Source organism: Podarcis filfolensis, assembly GCF_964270895.1.
Source record: "Podarcis filfolensis genome assembly, chromosome: 2".
Lineage (NCBI taxonomy): Eukaryota > Metazoa > Chordata > Lepidosauria > Squamata > Lacertidae > Podarcis > Podarcis filfolensis.
This window is the reverse complement of record NC_139605.1, coordinates 74,235,964-74,255,995: the sequence shown is the minus strand read 5'-3', so window position 1 is coordinate 74,255,995 and position 20,032 is coordinate 74,235,964. Positions and strand designations below refer to the sequence as shown.

Here is a 20,032-nt window from a genome sequence, read left to right as displayed (position 1 = left end):
CAGAAATGCTTCCTGCTTCAGGAGGGATGCGAGAATGAAGCCGTGCCAAGCCCTTTGCCCAGCCTCAAGAGCTGGCTGAGTAACAGGATGCAGGCCCCAAGCAGAGCATGGGTTGGCCTCCGAATGCTCAACCACTTACAAGTGGGGAGGAGATCACTTCGTTTCCATAGAGGAAGCATCACCCATCCTTTTACATGGAGGAAAAAGGAGAACCCTTGACCTTCAGAGGATCTGCAATGGGCTGATGAGTTTCCACTACTCTTTAAAACATTGCAGGTCCCAAGATCACACTGTCACTTCTTCTGTAGGGCAGATCTGGAAATGGGGAGTTCACTCCTTCCTGCTTCTCCAGCCATTCTGCGCCACCCCCTGCCCTGCAGGCAGGATGGTACTGGCATTCTCCCTCCTGTCTAGTGAGGCTTCTCCACCCCCCAAAAATTGCAGCCCTCAGCAAAAGCCTATAGTGGACAAGTGCAGAAGAGGGTTTATTTATAGCCACAAATCATAGCAAAAAAAAACCTTACTGAGACTGCCCCAGCTGCCCAGACTGCTGCTGGAATGTGTTCGCTGTATATAGAGGAGATATACATAGCATTTCCAGACACAAACAGTTAAGATTCCACTCTACACGAGTGTCCCACTTCATTGTGAGAGAGAGAGGTGAGAAGCAGAGAGGCATTGCTTGCAGATGCTCTCCAAAAGAGGGGCCAAGATGAACACACTTGTGATACAGCACAGAAAACATATTCCTATCATTATTGTCCTGCCCTCCCCAAGTTTTCAAAGCAAAAGTTAAAGTTCACTTCATTCTGCTAACTGTGGACAGAAGCAAGACACCTTTAGCTTTTCTTCCAAGAGAAACCAGGCTGCAACACATTAGCGCTTGTAAAGCAATTGCACCTGCAAATAAGTTTTGTCATGAGTAAGTGTGTTGTGTCTCCTGCCATGACTCCTTTCCTGCTTTGTTCCTCTGCTTATCTTTCCCTGCATGTACTGAAAGCAGGTCAAGAACTACACAGGAATGAGCAAGGGCCACAAGAGGGGAAGATCTGCACAGCCCACGTTCAGGACAGTAGCCACAGCTGCAGTATTCACTGGGTGGAAGCTAACGGGAGGCACGAGCACAGACTTCTAGAGAGCCACACCGTGAGCCCACCAAGAGCCACTCCAAGTCAAGAGCAGTGCTCTAGAAGTCAACTCTAGCTGAGTTCTACCCACACTGGCCTTCACACAAGTGCCTCTCTGCATAGCGCCAACAGCTCAAATGCCATTCCTTAAGCAGCTACCACAAAGGTAGCATTGAAAAACTAGCCCAGAGACAGAGAGGAAGAGAGAGGGACTCTGGCCAGTGTAAGAAACTGAGATATGAAAGCCAGGAGCTAAATGGCACCTTAAATCTAGGTTATGGGTGCAACAACTGAATTTCTAGGCACGCTTTTTAATAACAAGAATACAAAGCTGAAAATGAATGAACTGCAGCTAAAATATGTTGTTCATTTTTCACATGGTGTAGTCCTTCCCCTGCCCACCCACCCCTAATATTCTTGAGAGTCTCTTCTCCAATCTTCAGAGAGTAGCTTGAAGCAGGGAGACACATGTCAAAAGTCAAATCTTCTGCACGTGGTGACCACCACGTGATCGAGTCAACTCTAGACAGATCAATTAAGAGTGGATTCTTGTGATTTTTGGTGCTCCCAAAACCAAACTCATCTCCAACAAGACCCTTGTGCACCCAACAGTTACTTGCTGACTTTTTATTTATTCCATTTTTACTTTGATAATTCCTCCTAGAAGCTCAGGGTGGCTTACAAGGCTGTTCCTCTCCCATTTTATCCTCACAAGCAGCCTTGTGAGGTAGGCTAGGCTAGGCTAGGCTGAGAGAAGGAAGGGGAGACTGACCCATAGTCACTCAGTGAGCTTCATGGCCAAGTATTTGAACCTGTGTCAACTTGCTCCTAGTCCAGCAATTTAGCCACTAAGCCACTATAAGGTGAGTAATGCCTCTCCAAAACAGCACAGCGATTTTAAAAGCACGTATGTCCTGATGCAGTCTATTTAAAGTGATTCATCAGCTTTCCCTCTCTCCACCACACGGAAGAGGCTTCTCTCAACAGACTACTGCCTAATAACAGAGAAGGCTGCAACCCAGGGCACGCTGACTTGGGAGTAAGTCTCCCTGAACTCGTGGGATTTGCTTCCAAGGAGACACGCACAGGATGGGGCCCGAAAGCATGCTGATGTGTGTGTACAGTTCACAATTAAACAGCTCACGGTGGTGTCTTGCACATGGGAAGTAAACACAATCCCTCTTGGCCGTGATCGTTCTTACATTAGGTCTTAGGTCATCCTCTCTATCGGTGGAGTAACAGTGAAGAAATAATGAAGTCTGGAGGGAGCCAAGCAGATTCTTCCAGAGCAATTTGGCAACCGCGCGCGCCCACCTCCAAGCGCCCGGGTTACACAAAGCCCCATTAAGACAATGCCATTTACTAACCATTTGGGGCGCGTACATCTACAGTGTTATTTCTTTTTTAAACGTCTATCTCACGCAAAAACGCTTTTCACTGTAGATCTAAAGCTGTCCCACGAATATTCTCACACGATTACTTTAAAATATATAGACCAGAATCCCATTTGACCACCCACGTTTAAGCTTTCCAAATACTACTCCATGGAAACAAAAGTGCGATCACGTTCCCCGCCCTATTGATTTCTAACCTCTCTCTGCCCCACCCCACGTTGAAGCACACAATGGTACATCCCCACGCGGAACGTGCCGTGAATGTGAGCACGCGTGGGCGTGGCACGCTTCATCTTCTGATCAGAATATCGACCGAGGCACAAATCAGCAGCGCGCGAGCCGCGACGGATAGCATGAATTAATATGGCACGCTCCGTCGAGCGAGGCTTTCTAGAGAACAGGTCTTCTTTGCATGGGGAGATCTCCCCTAGGAACCGGGCAATCAGGAGCAGCTGACGCTACAGGGCTAAATAAACCGAAGATCTCGCCCCGCCAGGGGATCCCTCGAGAGCCCTGCCCTAGCCAGCTTCCCAATTACGCGACAACAAGTGTTCGCCCCATCCGGAGCAAGCGGGTCCCGTTCCCTGACAATCCGATCAGACGCCCCCCCCCCCCCAGAATACCAGCCCCACTCCAGATCCAAGCGACCGGATCGATACAGGCAGCCGCCATCTGGGCGTTCTGCTTACCGCTGAGCCTGTCCATGGTCCAGGGCATTAATGGGCGAAGGAGAGGCGGCTGTTCTCGTGGCGCCCGTTTCGCTCCGCGGAGAAGACGCTCGCTCTGCGCCCCCCTGGCGAGCGCGCTCGGCTCAGGCGCGGACCAGCCAGATGGATGCGCCCGGCTCCTTCGGCACACAAACGTCAACCTTTAAACCGGCTCCCGCAGATCGCGCAGTCCCTCCCCGCCGCTTCCTCCGCGTCAGATACAGGGTCTTAGCGCCCTTCCATCAGGACGCGCCGCTCCTCTCCCTTTGCTGGGCGAGCCTCCGCTGGGACAGGGGGCTCGGCTCCAGGCGCTCACCCCGCCCTTCCGGATCAGGTGCGGCCATCGGTATACAATGACAGCAGCCTCAACAACCCTGCTGAAGGGAAAGGGCCGCCTTTCTCTCTCTGGCTTTCCCCAAATCCTTTGCCACAGTAGCCTTGCAGAGTCAGCTGCTCCCAGTTCCAGGTCTGCGCTCACGTGGGCACCTCCCTGGTCTTCTCTTGCCCCATCGATTGGTGCCCCCCAGACACAGACGCTCACACGCACCTTTACTCGTCTAATTCTTTTTCTCCTCCTCATGCTAGGGTAGCCTTGCATCCATTTCTTTGTTTTATTTAACGGGTAGCCAGACCCCAAATAAGAAAAAATAGGCAGTCCAAAAACTTCATTCGTGTTGTTCAAAAAAAAAAATTGCATGATCTTAAGTCAGTGATTCTTAAACTGCGGTGGACTGGCAATTCACCATCCCCTGCAATGTGCCATGGATTGGTACCATATTTGGTCCTGAAACAACCCACACAATCTGGGCTGTGGTGCAGTCACCAGAGACCAGCAGCCAATGGCTTGCAGACAGGCTCTGGTCCATGGACCAGCACTTTGAGTTAGGTGAAGTAAAAAAAACCTGACTGGCACCAATGTGAAAAGTAAATTAAGTAGTCCCCTAGAAAGAACCCTGGAGCCAGATTGAGCATAGCCATTTCTCCTTGCGCTGCCCAAGGTCCTCCCTGCACTCCACTGCTATTCTCCACAGAGTATCCACCAATGCTTCTAATAGGAAGGATGCAATTCCTTTCCTGACACGTCACGCGAAGTTGTCAGTGTCATGATCAGGGTGACGATGTGAGAAATATCCGATATTGCATTCTTCACAGGGACCTTATTGGGGAAAGCTACATAAAACATTCAAACCTAAAAGTGTCATCACAGCACTTCTTAAGTTTTCTTCAATATCCCTCATTCCAAATAAAGCTTTGTTGGAGTTCGTGATGCCTCTTGGGTAAGTCTTGACCATAACACAGTTCCGTGTTGGTGCTGTCAAATTCTCAGCTCTGAGGATTTTCTCCCACTCTCTATAGGTTTCTGAATGTGATTCTTAAGCAAGAAGGCATTGTGCACCCAGGAGGAAAATGCACAGGGTGAACTAAAGTACAATCACTCCTAGGCAGTTCTAAAATTTCCTCTTCTCTCCAGATGCCTGCTATGTGATGTATGTAATAAAGAGATGCTATATTTCAATAAAGTTGCCTGTTTCTGATATCCAGTAACTGTGTGAGGTTGCTTTGTTAATTTTTTAGCTAATACAGTGATCCCCAGTTGTTGGTTGCACGGATCTAGAGCACTCTCTCTTGTGCTTATCCATTGTTTTGCTATTTCTAGTCATGCTGCCCCCAACACGGAGACAATTCTCTACAGAGTAACTCATTTTCTCCATCAGATATGAACATACTGTTCCATTTTGGATCTCCTGGAAGACAGAAGCAAAACTAGAAGGGCTGATGGTGAACCCAAGAGCAAGTCATGAGGAATTATTACATATTAGTGTTCAGGGCCAAAATAGTGTGTCCTTGTTCAACTGATAAATACTAATAGAAAATAATTAATAAGGTCAGAGTCTTTGGGAATAGACAATCTATAGTTTCCTTTCACAGGGGTGGTCTTCAACTTCAACTGTTTCAACTTTCATCACCCGCCTTCATTCTTGCCAAATCTGCTCTGGAAGGTTGGGTGGGGGGACCCAGAACAGTTTTAGAAAGTGTATGGAGGGAGGGGGGTCATGTTGCACAAGCATAACTTAGTGCTACATTAGAGGCAAACCATAGTTTTTCTAACTTCCCCATAGCATCTAAAGTGAAATGCTTCAGAAGTTCTTTTTCATTCATTCATTCCTTTGACCAAAACAAAGCAGCCACCACCACACCTCTGGGATGTGATTCACTGACCACTCAGCTTGGTGTAGGCTCACCAAATCATGTCTTCCGATTTCTTTGATGGCTTGTCGCAACCTCGAAAGCTTTTTCACTTTGTGGCCAATCCTATTACCCTTACCCTCAGGCTAGGCGGTCGTCCAGGCATCCTGCTGGCCCATGAATCAGAACTGGAGGGTAAAAGTTCAAGCCTGATGTTAATTACAGGTGTGTATAGTCATAGTTCTCAGGGGTCAAATTGTCAAGCTAAAAGTTCTCAATTGCATTTTTCTTCCTTTGCAATAGTTTTATTCACCATCCTGTTTAAGTAATAATAAATTATATTACACAAAAAAAGATGTATTACATGAAAAACTGGCTTTCTTAGAGTCTTGCTAGCCACTGGTTTTTGGATTCATTTTGCTAATGTTCCCAGCAGAATGAGGATTTCTCAGGAGACTAATATTTTGATTCAAGGTGCTTCCACACAAACCCTAGAACTAGCAAAGGGAAGGTAGGGTCTTTGGCTGCATACACATTGCCATTTCCCCGTGCTTCCCCTGTGCTCATACCCCTTGGTTTTGAAACTGTGCACACAACATCAGCCACATTCCAGATCTCTGCTGCAGTTTCTGGGGAAATACTGCTGTTTGAGGCATTTTCCAAACCGGTTTTGATCCAATTGAAAAACTTAAGACAAATTCACATTGCAATTAAGCTGGGGTGTGTAGACATTTGAGACAGCCATCATGCAAAGATCACATTTGCACCTGTTGATTTGCTCAATTTTGCCTCTGACCCCACCCAGCACTGGCATGTGGCCCCTGGAAGGTTGCCCAGTAGGGAATGCGGCCCTTGAAATGAAAACAGTGTCCCATCTCTGGCTTATTCCATTCACCATGGCTTAATAAGCCCCCATCTAGTGCTAATTTATCTAGTAATCAATGATTAATATATGTTGTCTTGCTTCTTAAGCAACCCTGTTCCGCTGATGGGGCTTGTTATCCTGCTTCGTTTTTGTCTGAGTGCAGGAGACTCTTTCCCTGTATTGATCCATATAAATCTTTCCACTCTGAGTTTAGCTTCAAAGGGAACAGAGCAAAAATGCTGCAGTAGAACCTCATCCCTATAGCAGAGCTTATGGTATGGGAGTGTGCATGAGCGCATTCAGGGGAGGTATTATTAGAGGGAAGCAGCTCTTATCTAAAACTAAGGTCCCCCCCCTTCTTATGTTTGTAACATACAGCAGATCTTCCTGATGAGCTAGCATTTAGAAATCCTTTGTCCACACAATTTGCAGTATGCCATCATAGCTGCTACTTCATAATTTGCAAAAGGAACCATTCTCGTGATTTTTTAAAATAAAACATTGTGGAAATGTGCTGTGCTTCAGAGCCCATGTGGTTAATTCAAGTTCCAGTCCAGATCTCAACAAAGTAACTACCAATATACCCAACAGTGTTTTGGGCACAAAGTACCTGTGCTATCCATATATTTAAGAGAAGAATTTAGACAGAGCAGCACTGCAGTCCTATACTTGGTTCAAAGTCTTGCAGAGTTTAGTGAGGCCTGTTCCCCTGTTAAGAGTTCTTAGAACTGCAACACCAACAATGCTTATATTTCCAGGTTATAGTAAAAGTGTGCAGTATACAGCTTTGGAAATGTATGTGAAAACACTGTCTTGTCTCAGTATCCCAGGACCACATCACTAGATTTCTTAATTCTTCATTATTTGCTGCTGAACAATGCGGCAGCCAATCACATCTGGAGAGCCACAGGTTCCCCCATCCCTGCTGTACACCCTGTACAGTTCTCAGTTGAACCAAATCAAATTAAACTTTTTCAAGCTGAGAATTTGAATCCGTCAGCAAATGCACAAGTCTAAATTTGCATAATGTAAATTCACAGAGGTGGGAAAATAATGGCAGTTTAAGGCTCTGCGTCTAGCATTTTTCACCTATTTAAACAGGAATGAATCTGTTTCTTATTCCATAGGCATAGGAAGAATATTTGCTGCTCTGTTTATCATCCTTTCATCCTCACAATAACAATACACATTATTATTGCCCCCCATCTGAGCTAAAAGGCCTCTCTTGCTCAAGGACACCCCAAAACTGAATGGTTTATCTAGAATTTCAATCCCACTCATCAAGATTCATTTTCCTTCAGTGGGCTATATCCTGGAAATTGTTTAGAAAGTGAAAAGCATTCAAGAAGTACCAAGCACTGTTACAACTTGAAGTCCTTTGAGTGGTAGCTCTAAATATCTCTGTTGCTGTTGTTTTACATCACTGCAGAGGGCAATTTACAGTCATGGTTGGGAACCTCCAACCCATGGGCCTAATTAGGGCCACCAATCTCCCACATTTGGCCTGTTAGACTAATCCACCTGCCCTGTATCTGACATCATCAGCTGTGGAGTGACTAAAGATGGGCCTTGCCTGAAAGGGGTTTTTGCAGGCACTACCAGTCATTTGATCAGTAGAGCCTGTGAAATCCCATGCTTTACTACTCCTCTCCTTACACCCTATACATCCCACTGATGCAATTACTGAGCCAACATTTGTGACTATCAGGTCATTGCATGACAGCACTAAAGCTGAAGGATCCATTGTTACTTCCTCTCTTTTTATACCTGCTACTTCCTGATGAGAGATTTTTGTTTGTCCTCCTCTTGCACTTTCTGCTAAGGGTTACCTAAGGTAGGCAGCATCAGACAGCTTGATAAATGATCCCTAAGCCCAATGGGGTAACAAACTACTAATCGCTTTCTCAGTTCACATTGGTTATCAGTGCAATTTCAATTTGCTATGTAATGGGTTTGCTCCTTCTTCGCTAGGCTGGAACAGAGAGATAAATAATGTGCAGCCAACAACTCCAGTCCTGTTCCCCCCCACCTATCCAGAAAAAAACAAAACGATGTCTCTCTGTTACCTTGAAGCTAGCTGAAATTCTAGCATAGTAAAAGAAGGATCACTCAACATGGATGGGCATGCAATTGTTGATTTTGCTCAGAGTTTCAAACTTTGTGACCCTGACCTTGCCAGTACATTCCAAAGACGGGGAATGCTAATCAGGAATATAGTAGTAATAATAATAATAATAATAATAATAATAATAATAATAATAATAATGTGTTGTGTTTTAATTATTTACTGTTTTTTATTCTGTATTTTAGTCTGTGAACTGCCCTAAGATCTTATGGCGAATGGTGGTAAATAAATCTAATAAAATAACAGAAGAAGAAGACAGCACACAGTTCTTTTGTTCAAACAGTGTATTAGGTAAGAAATCTTTTCTTTTTAAAAAAAGAAAGCAGAACAAGCCTACAATTTTCCACAGAGATAAAGACATTCCATGTACAGTTCTTCATTCAGAAGGTGATCATACTGATTTGAACTGGGATCAGAGGCATTGCTAATGGCCAGTCCAATCCAATCCAAAGAAGCTGAAAATAGTATTCCAGAAAGTGCCGAGGCCTCTGCAAAGCTCACCCCCTTTCCTTTACAAGCCAGCACTTTCTATGCCCACTTGAAATTCTGGAGTACGATTCATCAGTTATGTCCGCTGCATCATTAGAACGGAAGGAAGTCTCAGATTCAGATGCAGTGCCCCCAATGATTACACACCTAGCTGGGTATAGTTTCATGTCTTCTTAACATTTTTTAAAATGTTTATTAAAAGGACATTGTCAAGAGAGAATTGTGTCTGTTTCCTTCAGGAATAAGAGAGGGGCACTCGCTGTTCCTAGTCAGGGGGTGAGGGAACAGTGCTGATTTGGGGATTTATAAGATTAAAATCCCCCCACCCGCAGATAGTGCTTATTGGATTAATAGGCTGCTAGACATCCCACTAATGGGCTGAGAGAATGAAGCTGGAGGAATGGAAAGGGAAAGCCATTAAAAAGAACCATTGCCACATTCTGTTAGGGCATAGCCAGGGCTGTGTCCATTATACAAACTTGTGCAAATGCAGAAGACGTGGGGTTTGGTTATGTAGCGAGCACAAAATTCAGCCCTCGGAGAACCCCAGCTTTCATATTTCAGAAAAGCAAGAGGCTGGTGGGATCTCTGAAGTCAGACTGGGGCTCAGAAAGTGCTCCAAGTCCAGCACTTCCAGTATGTCTCTCTAAGGGTCCTGGGGCAAGCAATATACGACTATGATGATGAGGAGGAGAATAAGTCAAGCAAATTAATATTTTTTGTATTCATGGAGGATAGTGCTACCACTAGCAACAGCTACTACCAATGCTCACAAAATGCAGCCTCCATGCACGGTGGCAGTGTGTCTGATTAGTAGAAACTGGGAGCAAACCGCAGGGGGGTGGCCCGTCTGTTAACTTCCATGGGCCCCTGCTTTTTGCTGTGGGAAACAGAATGGTGGCCTAGACAGACTTTGGCTGTTCTGGTGGGGTTTTTTTTTTATATGCAAACATGTTTAATTTATATAATGCATGCAAATCACAGAATTTGATTCTTTTTTGTGGTGCAGAATTTTGATTTAAAGAAGTAGAAGAGGAAGAAGAAAGCAAGCAAGCAGCACAGTGCGCACATAGCCCTGGAGGTGGCTAAGGCAGAGTAATGGGAATCAAACGGCAAAGAAACATAAGGCCACCATTGGAAACACGAGGCTCGACAGGGTGGAGAATCTGTGGCCTTGCAGATGTTGCTGGACTCCCAACTCCCATCAGACTCGGGCAGCATGGCCAGTGGTCAGGGATGATGGGAGTTGTAGTCTATGGCACCTGGAGGGCTGCAGTATCCCCATCCCTGGGACAAACCCTCAGCTTGATCCAGCAGGGCACTTCCGATGTCCGTATGCCAAGCGCTGGGCACAAGAGGACAAGAGAGGAAGTCGACTCATTGCAAGGCCTGTGCTCCAGGACCACCTCCTTCCTTGGCCTGGACTTGGGATCAAGAGACATGTGTGTGTGTGTGTGTGTGTGTGTGTGATGCTATAATGCCCAAGACTGCCTGACATTCATGTAAGAAAAAGAGAGTTCAATATAAAAACAGGACCCCGCCTCCTCCCTGCCCCCTCGAAAAAACTCCCCCCGAAGAACAGCTACATTAAAAAAAGAGAGAAAGGAATAAAGGAAAGAGCATAAAAGAGAGAGCATAAAAATATCTGTGAGTCTTCAGTTCACGCTACAGGCTTCCAAAGAGAGCAGCCAGGGCTCCCACTGTACAACAAAAAGAGTTATACAGAGTTTCAATATAGAGATCTTTCTATATATAGATATATATAATATAATTATATATATGTATATATTTATAGGTATGTATATACATATATATATATATTTATTTATAATGTACGGTGTTCGTTCGTTTGTTTAAAATAGCCGGGCCTGCTTCTTCAGCTCGTTCCTCTTCCACAAGGCCAGGCGATCGAATTCAGCGATGGTCATGCCAAACACCTGGTAAAACTCCTCTGGCGACAGGTGGCGCTGGAGGGAGAGCAGAGACAGGCATCATGTTGCATGGGGCTCATGGGCAAGGGAGACAGTGTGTGCATCCAAGCAGGAATTGCAGGAGCAGTGGTACGTAGTGCTGACGCGAGGCCTAATGCACACCCTTAGAATCATAGACTCATAGAGGATCATCTAATCCAGTGTTTTTCAACCAGTGGGCCGTGGCACCCTGGGGTGCCTTGAATGGTGGTCAGGGGTGCTGCGGGTAACACTGGCCTTTGTCCCTCTTTCCTTCCCTCCCTGCTCTGATGCCCTCTCTTGCCTCTGCCTCCCAAAGGCTTGCACAGCTGTTTGTTGCAGCAGCCCTGGCTAGAAGCTCTGTAGGTAAATGGTGCTTCTGGGGCTAGCCAAGGGGTGCTTCCTAGGTTCCTGTGGGGCAGTGTGAGGAGGCACCTCTCTTTGGGGCAGGGGGGCAGCTCATAGACCAGGGTGGCAGCTGTGGCTGCCCAGAAGACTCTCAAGGAGAGTGGATAATAATAATAATAATAATAATAATAATAATAATAATAATAGGAGGCTGAGGGAACACTCCCCAAGGGGTGAAGGGCTGTCAGCTCTGCAGGCAAGGGGCAACACAACTGGGCTCCTGAACCCCACAGGGGTGCTGCAGAAAGAATGTAGTTGGTCAAGGGAGCCATGGACCCAAACAGGTTGAAACCCTCTGATCTAACTGAAGTCCCTGCAATGCAGGAATATGTAGCTGACCCATATGGGCATCAAACCTGCAACCTTGGCCTTATCAGCACCACACTCTAACCAAGTGAGCCATCCAGTGGTCTTCTATCCTCATTACCGAGACCTTCAGTTACTGGAGGCCGGCAGAGGAAACTTGGATGTGGCCCGAGGCACTGATTTGGAATGGTTATATCTGGCCATTGACCAAGCCAATTAGCTGGGGTCTAGTGCAGGGATGGGGATCTCTTCCCATGCTGGCAAGGGTGGGTGAGCGTTGGAGTCTCTAATGACAAGTCTACAGCCACAGACTCCTCATCGTTGATATAACGTGCACTGCCTGGATATCCCTATGGGGAAATATACCAGTTGCCAGAAGCCACCGAAGGGGAGCGGGCTTTTGTGCTCAGGCCCAGTTTGCCAAGGTTTCCCACAGGCATCTGGTTGGCTACAGTGAGAACAGGATGCTGGACTACCTGGGCCTTTGGCCTGATCCAGCAGGGCTCTCCCTATGCTCTTATGATAACCCAGTGCGTACCCAGTAGCATAGCTAGCTACGTGGGTGCCTGGGGCAGCATGTATGCCCTGCCCCTGGGGGCAGGGCAAGCTGGGCCAGGGTACGCAGCATGGAGCCTCCAAGAAGTCCTTGCTGCCTCGCCCTCAGCTGTAGGGCAGCTGAGGGGGAAGCAGTGGGCAAATGCAAGCTCCATGCTGCTGTTTCGGGCAGTGCAGAACCTGAAGGTGCCCGAGCCACCGTGTCACTCCCAGAAGAGACATGTGGCTCAGGTGCACTGCAGGCCTCACAGTAAGTGCCACTCCCTGCGGTGTGGCACCCAATGCCCAACAGCCCCCTAGCTATGCCTTTGTGCATACCACCTTGAGCTCCATGATGCAAGAAAGGCAGCATATGCATGTAATAAAATTAAAACATAGCACATTATGGTATCTGATGTATAGAGCAATGTTACAATTTGTATAGTAATAATAATAATAATAGTAATAATAATGATGATATTTACAGCTATAAATCCCATTTCTCTGTATCTCCAATTGTGAGGTAGAGTAGGGATCCCTTGGTGTCACCGGCTGTTACAACAGGAAGGATATGGTAAAATGTGGAAAAATTATGATCACCAGAGGTAAATGGCAGTACACAACTGGCTCCCCATGTGGCCAAAGGATCGCTGCTTACAAACGACTGCTTGATAAAGTTATTTTTAGACATCCCTAGAGTGCAATGGATCATTTACACCACTTGAGGATTCAACTTCATTTTTTGATTCAGCATTTTCCCTAATGAATAAGTAAAGCACCCTCAATGGATGCACATTTAACCTAAATATGTCAAGGGGGGGGGGTGTTCCATAGGTTCCTATTGCAACTTATTCCTTTGATCAAGTACCTTTATAGTGAGCCAGGGTTGGGGTGAGTGGAAATGCTGCCTTGAGCTCTTAAGGAGCAGGCAGAGGCTTTATCTCTGATCTTAGTGCTGTAGTACTTAGCACTGAGATCCAGAAATGAAAGACCTCTCTGCCTGTTCTTTAGGGATTCACACCAGAGAGCAGGCAAAGGGAACTTTCCAGCCGCCAACCGCCTCCATTACTGGAGTGGAACGGCTGGGAATGCTGATTGCATAGGCAAAAGCCTGTCTGCATGCCTGCCTGTCATGTGAGAGTGTATGTCTGTGTGTGACAGCATGTTGAGAAAGTGGATGAGTGGTGTGTGCCTGGTGCATGTATATTTGAGACAAGGGGCGGGGGGGGGGGAAGAGAAGTAAAGGTGCCCACCATTGGAACATGGACCCCAGAAGGTTAGTCAAACTCCAGCCTGACCCTTATGCTGAAATAGGCTCCCCACCCCTGAACGAACTGACCAGATTAGTTCCAGGTCCTGGAAGGAGCATTGTGAGAGCCAGCTTACCTCCAGCCTAGTCCTGTCCACATCTTTGGGCAAGCGGTTTCTCCCCCTTGTGGTTACCAGAAGCAGCTCGTAAGGGTATATCTACAGGAGGAGGAGGGAGAAAAACAGACTGCTGGGCCACAGATTTCTAGTCCATCCACACAAAAAGAAGAAACGGGTAGAGACAGCCTGCCTGGAAGAAACTTGCACCCACAAGTTGTTTTTGTTTTAAACCTATGACAAACCTTTATCTGAATGCAGGTTGCCATCCACTGAGCATGCTAGGAGTGACCCTAACTTGGCAATATACACCTGAATAGCAAAACTTCAACACAAGGTGGCACACACAGCACAAAGCAAAAACTCTGGCCTTTTAGGGAAGCAGGCTTGTTGCACAAGAACTCCCAATCAAGTGCTTGAATCCCACTTGAAGGACCCTGAGGACACCTTTGTCCAGGTAGAAGGAGCACTCAAGAGCACTGCAGGCCAGGAGCACCCAGGGGAAGAGGAGGCTTTCTTTTGGCCAGATGTTGATACAGATCCTGCAGATCAGCATTTCAGGTGGCAAAAGGACCTAAGGTTCTAGAATTCTACAGGATTCCTCGGAAAGTGTTACCTTGTATTCTGCAAGAGATGATAAGAGGGAGGGAGGGAGGGAGGGAGAGGGAGAGAGAGAAAGAGGTCAGTGTCTAATCCCTTTTTTCCTTTCCTTTGCAATCATAGAGTCTGTGCCATTGCAAACTCTCGTGATGTTTGCACTAAGAGGCATTTATTATGTCCTATGGGAATGTGAAGCTAGTCACTCAGTATGCAGAGCTGCCTACGCTCTGCGCTTACAACAAATGAAATGCAGTGCTGCACCACTTATCCAAGTTCTGCACCATGAACATATGAATTAAGTGATCTCTACATATGCAGTTTTTATTGTAATGAGATAGGGCAGCTTGCTTTGAATGCTCTTTCAAGGATTTCCCACTCCAAATCTTTTTTGTGTCTGTGGTTATTCCAAGATAACACCCTTAAGGAGGCCCAAAACTGGTTGGACAAGTTCTGCCTGGCAAATCCCCTCCTGTGTGGAGATCAGCATTGATAACATTGGAATGGTTGGCCCTTGCTTGACTAAGGAAATGGCCAGGGAGTTTCTGGAAGGGGGGCTACCTTCAACCTCCCTCCTCGCAGCAATGGAATGTGCTAATTTAAATCATTTTGTGAAATACAAGTTTAGACTGAGACAAGATCAGGCTGAGGTAGGGGGGCTTAGCTGGGGCTCTGGAAGTATCATGAGGGCACAAGCCTCCTACTACTTTTCAGAAATCTGATGAAGAAGTATGTGTTGGGGTGCTAAGCCTCCAAATATGCTCAGTCTATATATCGTGTAAATAAACCATATATCAGAACACACCGGACAGTCCGGAGTGACTTCTTTCTAAGGAAACCACACTGTAAGGAAATGCTGGAACCTCTGAAACTTCACTGCTGAGAGAGCTGGGCTTGCAGATATTTCCTACGTGTGCACAATATATTCTGTGTCTCCTAGTTTTGGGGAAGGCCATTAAACGATCTAGAGGCCTGAAGCCCTACCTTCTGGCTACTGGAAATACTGATCGGCCTCCCTCTTGCATCAGGGATTTCTCCAGGCATTGATGGCACTCTTTCAAGCCTATCTTCACAGCTGTAAGATTTGGACAGGCTTGGGGCACAATCTAAGTCCAAATTCAGCAGTATTAAATCCCACTGATTACAGCAGGAAAGATTTAAGTGTTTACTTATAGGGTTGCCTTATTACTTAAGTCTGCCAAGCAACTTAAAACAACTTATGCACATTGGGGATTTTGTCTTCACTTTGAAATAAATAACAATAATCAATAACAATATCTATCTATCTACTCAGCAGTAATCTCCACTGAAACCCATGGGACTTACTCCTAGATAAGTATGCATACTAGCAAGCATTAACTCTTGTATAACATCTCCGAGAGCCTCTGGTACAGGGTTTAGGAGTGCTGTTACAGGATTTAGGAGTGCACACACTGGGCTCCACCAAAGCTTCTGTTCTCAAACAACAACTCACCTCGCATCCCCCAGTTAACGGCATTCGTGCTGTCATAGTGGAAGAGTTCAGCGCTGGGAGGCTGCAGAGGAAACAACAATACAGAGAAAAGAGTGGTCAGCATGTGGGCCAGGAGTGGGGAACCTGTGACCCTCCAGATGTTGTTGGACTCCAACTCCCATCAGTCCCAGACAGCATGGCTGATGGTCAGGGATGATGGGAGTTGTAATCCAGCAACATTCAGAAGGCCACAGGTTCCCATGATAGAGCTTCTGATAGCTCAGTCAGTACAACATGAGGTTCCTAATCTCTGGGTCGTGGGTTCAAGCCCTACATTGGGCAAAAGCTTCCTGCATTGCAGTGGGTTGAGCTAGATGACCCTTGTGGTCACTTCCAGCTTCCAACACTTACAATTCTACGATTCTATGGCCCATCCTGATATGGCCAATCCCATTAAAACCCGCTGTGCACTTTTATAGTTACTTCCACCAAAAGGTACCTGGAACAAGTTAGCTGCTTAATGGAGGACTTTTTAAACTCTTTGCCGATATATGTGTGAGGCGGTGGCAGAGGAGAGATTAATCAGTGAATTATAGGGAACAACTGAGTGGTGTACCCTAAAGGCCAAGAACTCAGCCTCCTCCTCCATTTTTAAGGGAAACATCCTTACGCCAACAGTATCCCAACCCACTACTGATAAGACTCCTGTGGCAAGCGATCTGAGAATCATTGTGCTAACATTTTGCCAGGGCGAAAGTACTTTTGTTTACTTTTTTATTAGACTTGCATGCCATTCTGCTTCCCGAGAGTTAAAGGCAGCGTACATGGGGTTATCCCATTTTGTCCTCACAAAAATCCTGTGAGGTAGGTAAGGGTGGGGGTAGTGCCAGATATAACAAATGGGACCAGCTAGTGGAAGTACAGTGGGACTTCCCCCCCTCTCCTCCCCACACATTGGCTCTAAATGGGTTGGAGGAGCCCCCAGAACAGCATGGGGGTGGGGAGGGGAGCAGGAGAGGGGAGGTTGTTCCCTCCATTGGCACAAACATTTCAGCTTGCCAGATGGAACAATCTTCTTAGCGCTACATTAAACCCCTCCCTGAGTTCCTAGCATTTGTGGAACCTGAGAGACTTGTGCGGGCACCGTTCTTTTCATTCTTTTTTGTGAGAAACTAGCCTTTCAGCGCTTGACTTTGCTACTCCCAATCCCCAGAAAAATTCCTGTGGATCATGACTGCATTTTCAGGAGCCGCTGTGGCTTTCTCGACCCCTGAGCTCCCACTGAGAATCCAATCTGCTCATCCCTTCCTGGGGGAATCTCCGCAGCAGCTGTTTCTTAGCAACTGCCTCTGAGCCCCTGTGAGCCCTCTTGGCATGAGGGGAATGTGTGGGCTCCAAGAGGAAGGAAGCACACCCCACTTTTGAACCCGGCACTGGAAAGTCTGAGCCCAGGATTGAAGAGGGCTCCAGAGGTCCTTGGACTTCCTTTTCCCAAAGGCTGAGAGTCAGCAGGCCCTCTTACCCTGTGCAGCCCATTCCTTCTGTAAGCAGGAAGAGAGGCAGATTTTGAAATGAGGGGATCTGAAACAGAGAACAGGTTTTGCAAAAGTCAGAAGACGCAGGCTTCCCCACTGCCTAGAAAAAGGAACAATCTCTAGCGTACAGGCATGGCAGAAAATTAATTGTAGCAAGGAAGAAGAGGAAAGTTTTAATTCTTTACACACGAGTAATACGACTGCTATTGGCATTATTATCTTGCCTTCCTCGAAGGAGCTCAGGGTGGCGTGCCTGGTTCTCTACCTCCCATTTTAACCTCGCAACAACCCTGTGAGGTAGATTAAGCTAAGATATAGCAACTGGCCGAAGGTCCCCCAGCGATGTTGCTGGCTGAGTAGGGATACACCTCCCTGGGCCTTGTCAACACCCTAACCACTCCACTCCACTATCGCTCAAGGAGTTGCATCTTGAGGAGTGGCAGAAGGCATTCCACTAGAGACATGTTTGAGGCAGTAACTTAGGGCTCTCTGTGAACGTAAAAAATGAGTATCTGTTATTCTTGCTAGATGGCGCTTTGGGTGCCTTTCAGCTCTACAACTGTGTGACAAATAAACTGAAAAAGTGGACAATACTCTCCCTTTAATGGCATTCTAAAATCTGCCTGCTGAGATTGGCTACCTCACCCTGTCCAACAGCAGAGCCAGTCCTGTCTCTCAGTTCCTCCTCATTGAGATTACCGATCTACTTATGGTAAGCCTGACATCGATAGAGGAGCACAACCCCAGGCTTACCCAGGGCCTACTGCACTTCACTAGCACAACAGAGAGTACACCCTTACTTCTATCCCCCTCCCACCCAGATTCTATAGTCCTGAAAGGAAGAAACTATGTTGGTTCTAAAAAGTCCTCCTTGTCAGAAGTGGATGAAACAACACAAAGTGAGAGAGGCAGGAGGCAGAGCGAAACGTACCACTGTCAGCCAGGTAATGTGAACGGGGTGCTGTGGAGGAAGACAAAGCAACAAGTCAGGCATGCACATAGGGTATGTTTCACAGCAGTGCAAGCTTGAACACACTCCACAGGCTGAATCACACATTCAAAGCCCATATGCTTCTGTACACAGATAAAGACGGCTGTGAACAACGTGGCACATTGAGACAACTGCGGTGCGTGTGGCAAGGGAGTATCATTTCAATCGTAAAAATGACTGCTAGCTATCTTCAGGTATTGCTTGGTTCACATTATGTGGATAGTGTCGTTCTGTGGTTTCATCACTAGGTGGCACTGGACTTAGTTGTACTTGGTGGACTCAGGAATTTCCTGTTGCTGTTCTGCTTTCTTTAAGAGAGAAAATAAAGTTCTTGTCGAGCTTCATTACTGGTGTGTCTTCTAAGAGCCAAACTACGTATTACATCAATGTGTAGTGTGCAGCTATGTGTGTGGGTTATTATTTTTTAAACCAGTTACAGGTGTGTGTGGCAATGAAGATCGCCCTGCATGGCTAGGAGACTTAGGGGGAAAAAATCAGTGTCAGTTTGACTGATGTAAATATATCCCCTCTCCTCCTCCTGGGGGAGGATAGATATCTCTTAAGATATCTCCAGAGCTTATTATGGGGTGCTTGGGGGGGAGGGGAAGTTCTACTGTGCTAGTGGGATATATTTTGCTAGTTCCTGCTAGCACATCACCTCATTTGAATCCAGCCCTTAAGGAAAAGTTCCCATTAAACCCAATGGAACATTTTAAATCTAAGCCCCCCAAATGCAGGGAGGTGGGATTTTCACCCCAATTGTAGCAGAAGATTTACAGTGGTACCTCGGGTTACAGACGCTTCAGGTTACAGACGTTTGAGGTTACAGACTCCGCTAACTCAGAAATAGTACCTCAGGTTAAGAACGTTGCTTCAGGATGAGAACAGAAATCGTGCCGCGGCGGCAGCAGGAGGCGCCATTAGCTAAAGTGGTGCTTCAGGTTAAGAACAGTTTCAGGTTAAGAACAGACCTCCAGAACAAATTAAGTTCTTAACCCGAGGTACCACTGTACCTTCCTCCATCCCAACACACTGTTATCTAGACAACAATTGGACCTCCTGTATCAGCAACCAAATAGAAGAAATCCAGAGATGTAGCTGCACACTATGCATTAAGTGTAACATGTAGCTTGGCTCCAAGCCCTTCATGACAATGCTGACTTTTTCTCCATTTAATCATATACTAGGACACTTGACTGTGGAGAAGTAAGTGATACAAGGGGGGAAGGAGAGGCAGGGGATGCTGTTTAATGCTTTCCCCTACAGCCATTTTGCTACACAAAATGCCCTCCCTCCCAGCAGAAAAACAGCTGAGGGGGGGCCAATTTTGAGCAAAAAATAATAATAATGCTGAATTTTACTAGCCTCTCCTCCTCCCCAACCCAAATTTCTCTGCTTAAACTTAATTCCTTCTGAGGCTGTTTTTTTTAAAAAAAGAGAGGCTGGAAAGGTAAACATGACTATGTGCCATATCTAGTTTGGACTTTTTAGTAACTAAAAGCAACAACCCAGAATGACTAGCTGCTGTGAGCTGTTGATGGCCCCATCTAGTGGTCAGCTGATGCAATTGCAGGAACACATTTTTGCCCCTCACCCACACTCCTTTGGCAGGAGGGGGGGCGGGGAAGGAGAAAGGGAGGTGGGATAATGTGGAAGTTCATCAAAGATTAATGAAATATTCCTTCAGGCTCCGGCTGGTAGGGTGCCCCAGGGAAAGCGATAGCGTGAGAGCGTACGTGTCCAAGAAGGTGTGCAAGTTAACCCTGGGAATGCAGACATAGATAAAGGCTTATATATAGTTTGCCAAATAAACTCTGGCATCGTGGAATGCATGATTCCCGTGAACATGATTTTATTGTCGAAGATTTCTCTGTGAACTTGAGCACTAGGGGGCAGCACATTGAACATTATTCTTGATCCCTGAAATTTTAATCACCCCAGTTTGGTACAATATGCTTGACACACAACAAACAAATGGGGGAAATGACAACTAATCTCTC

The 20,032-nt window shown here is 46.4% G+C and overlaps 2 protein-coding genes across 9 annotated transcripts in view; both read right to left on the bottom strand.

Annotated features, from left to right (window-relative positions):
- AFAP1L1 (actin filament associated protein 1 like 1) overlaps positions 1 to 3,800 on the bottom strand; it is a 75,286-nt gene extending 71,486 nt beyond the window's left edge. Inside the window, exon 1 of the mRNA XM_083593943.1 lies at positions 3,211 to 3,800. Coding sequence (XP_083450069.1) covers positions 3,211 to 3,238 — 28 coding nt within the window. The 5' untranslated portion in view covers positions 3,239 to 3,800. The remainder of the gene's footprint in view (positions 1 to 3,210) is intronic.
- Positions 3,801 to 8,671: 4,871 nt separating this feature from the next.
- Positions 8,672 to 20,032, bottom strand: part of ABLIM3 (actin binding LIM protein family member 3) — a 141,803-nt gene continuing 130,442 nt past the window's right edge. For 5 of the 8 annotated variants that reach the window (XR_014543036.1, XR_014543037.1, XR_014543038.1 and 2 more), the window contains 5 exons: positions 17,973 to 18,002; positions 17,029 to 17,087; positions 15,528 to 15,588; positions 13,478 to 14,080; positions 8,672 to 10,861 (listed from right to left, as the gene is read on the bottom strand). Coding sequence is in view for 1 of the 8 variants with exons in the window: in XM_083594056.1 (XP_083450182.1) it covers positions 10,748 to 10,861; positions 13,478 to 13,558; positions 14,073 to 14,080; positions 15,528 to 15,588; positions 17,029 to 17,087; positions 17,973 to 18,002 (353 nt within the window). In the remaining 7 variants the exon portion in view is untranslated. Of the gene's footprint in view, positions 10,862 to 12,576; positions 12,644 to 13,477; positions 14,081 to 15,527; positions 15,589 to 17,028; positions 17,088 to 17,972; positions 18,003 to 20,032 lie in introns of those variants that run through there. The other 3 variants (XM_083594056.1, XR_014543039.1, XR_014543035.1) reach the window with 3 other exon arrangements.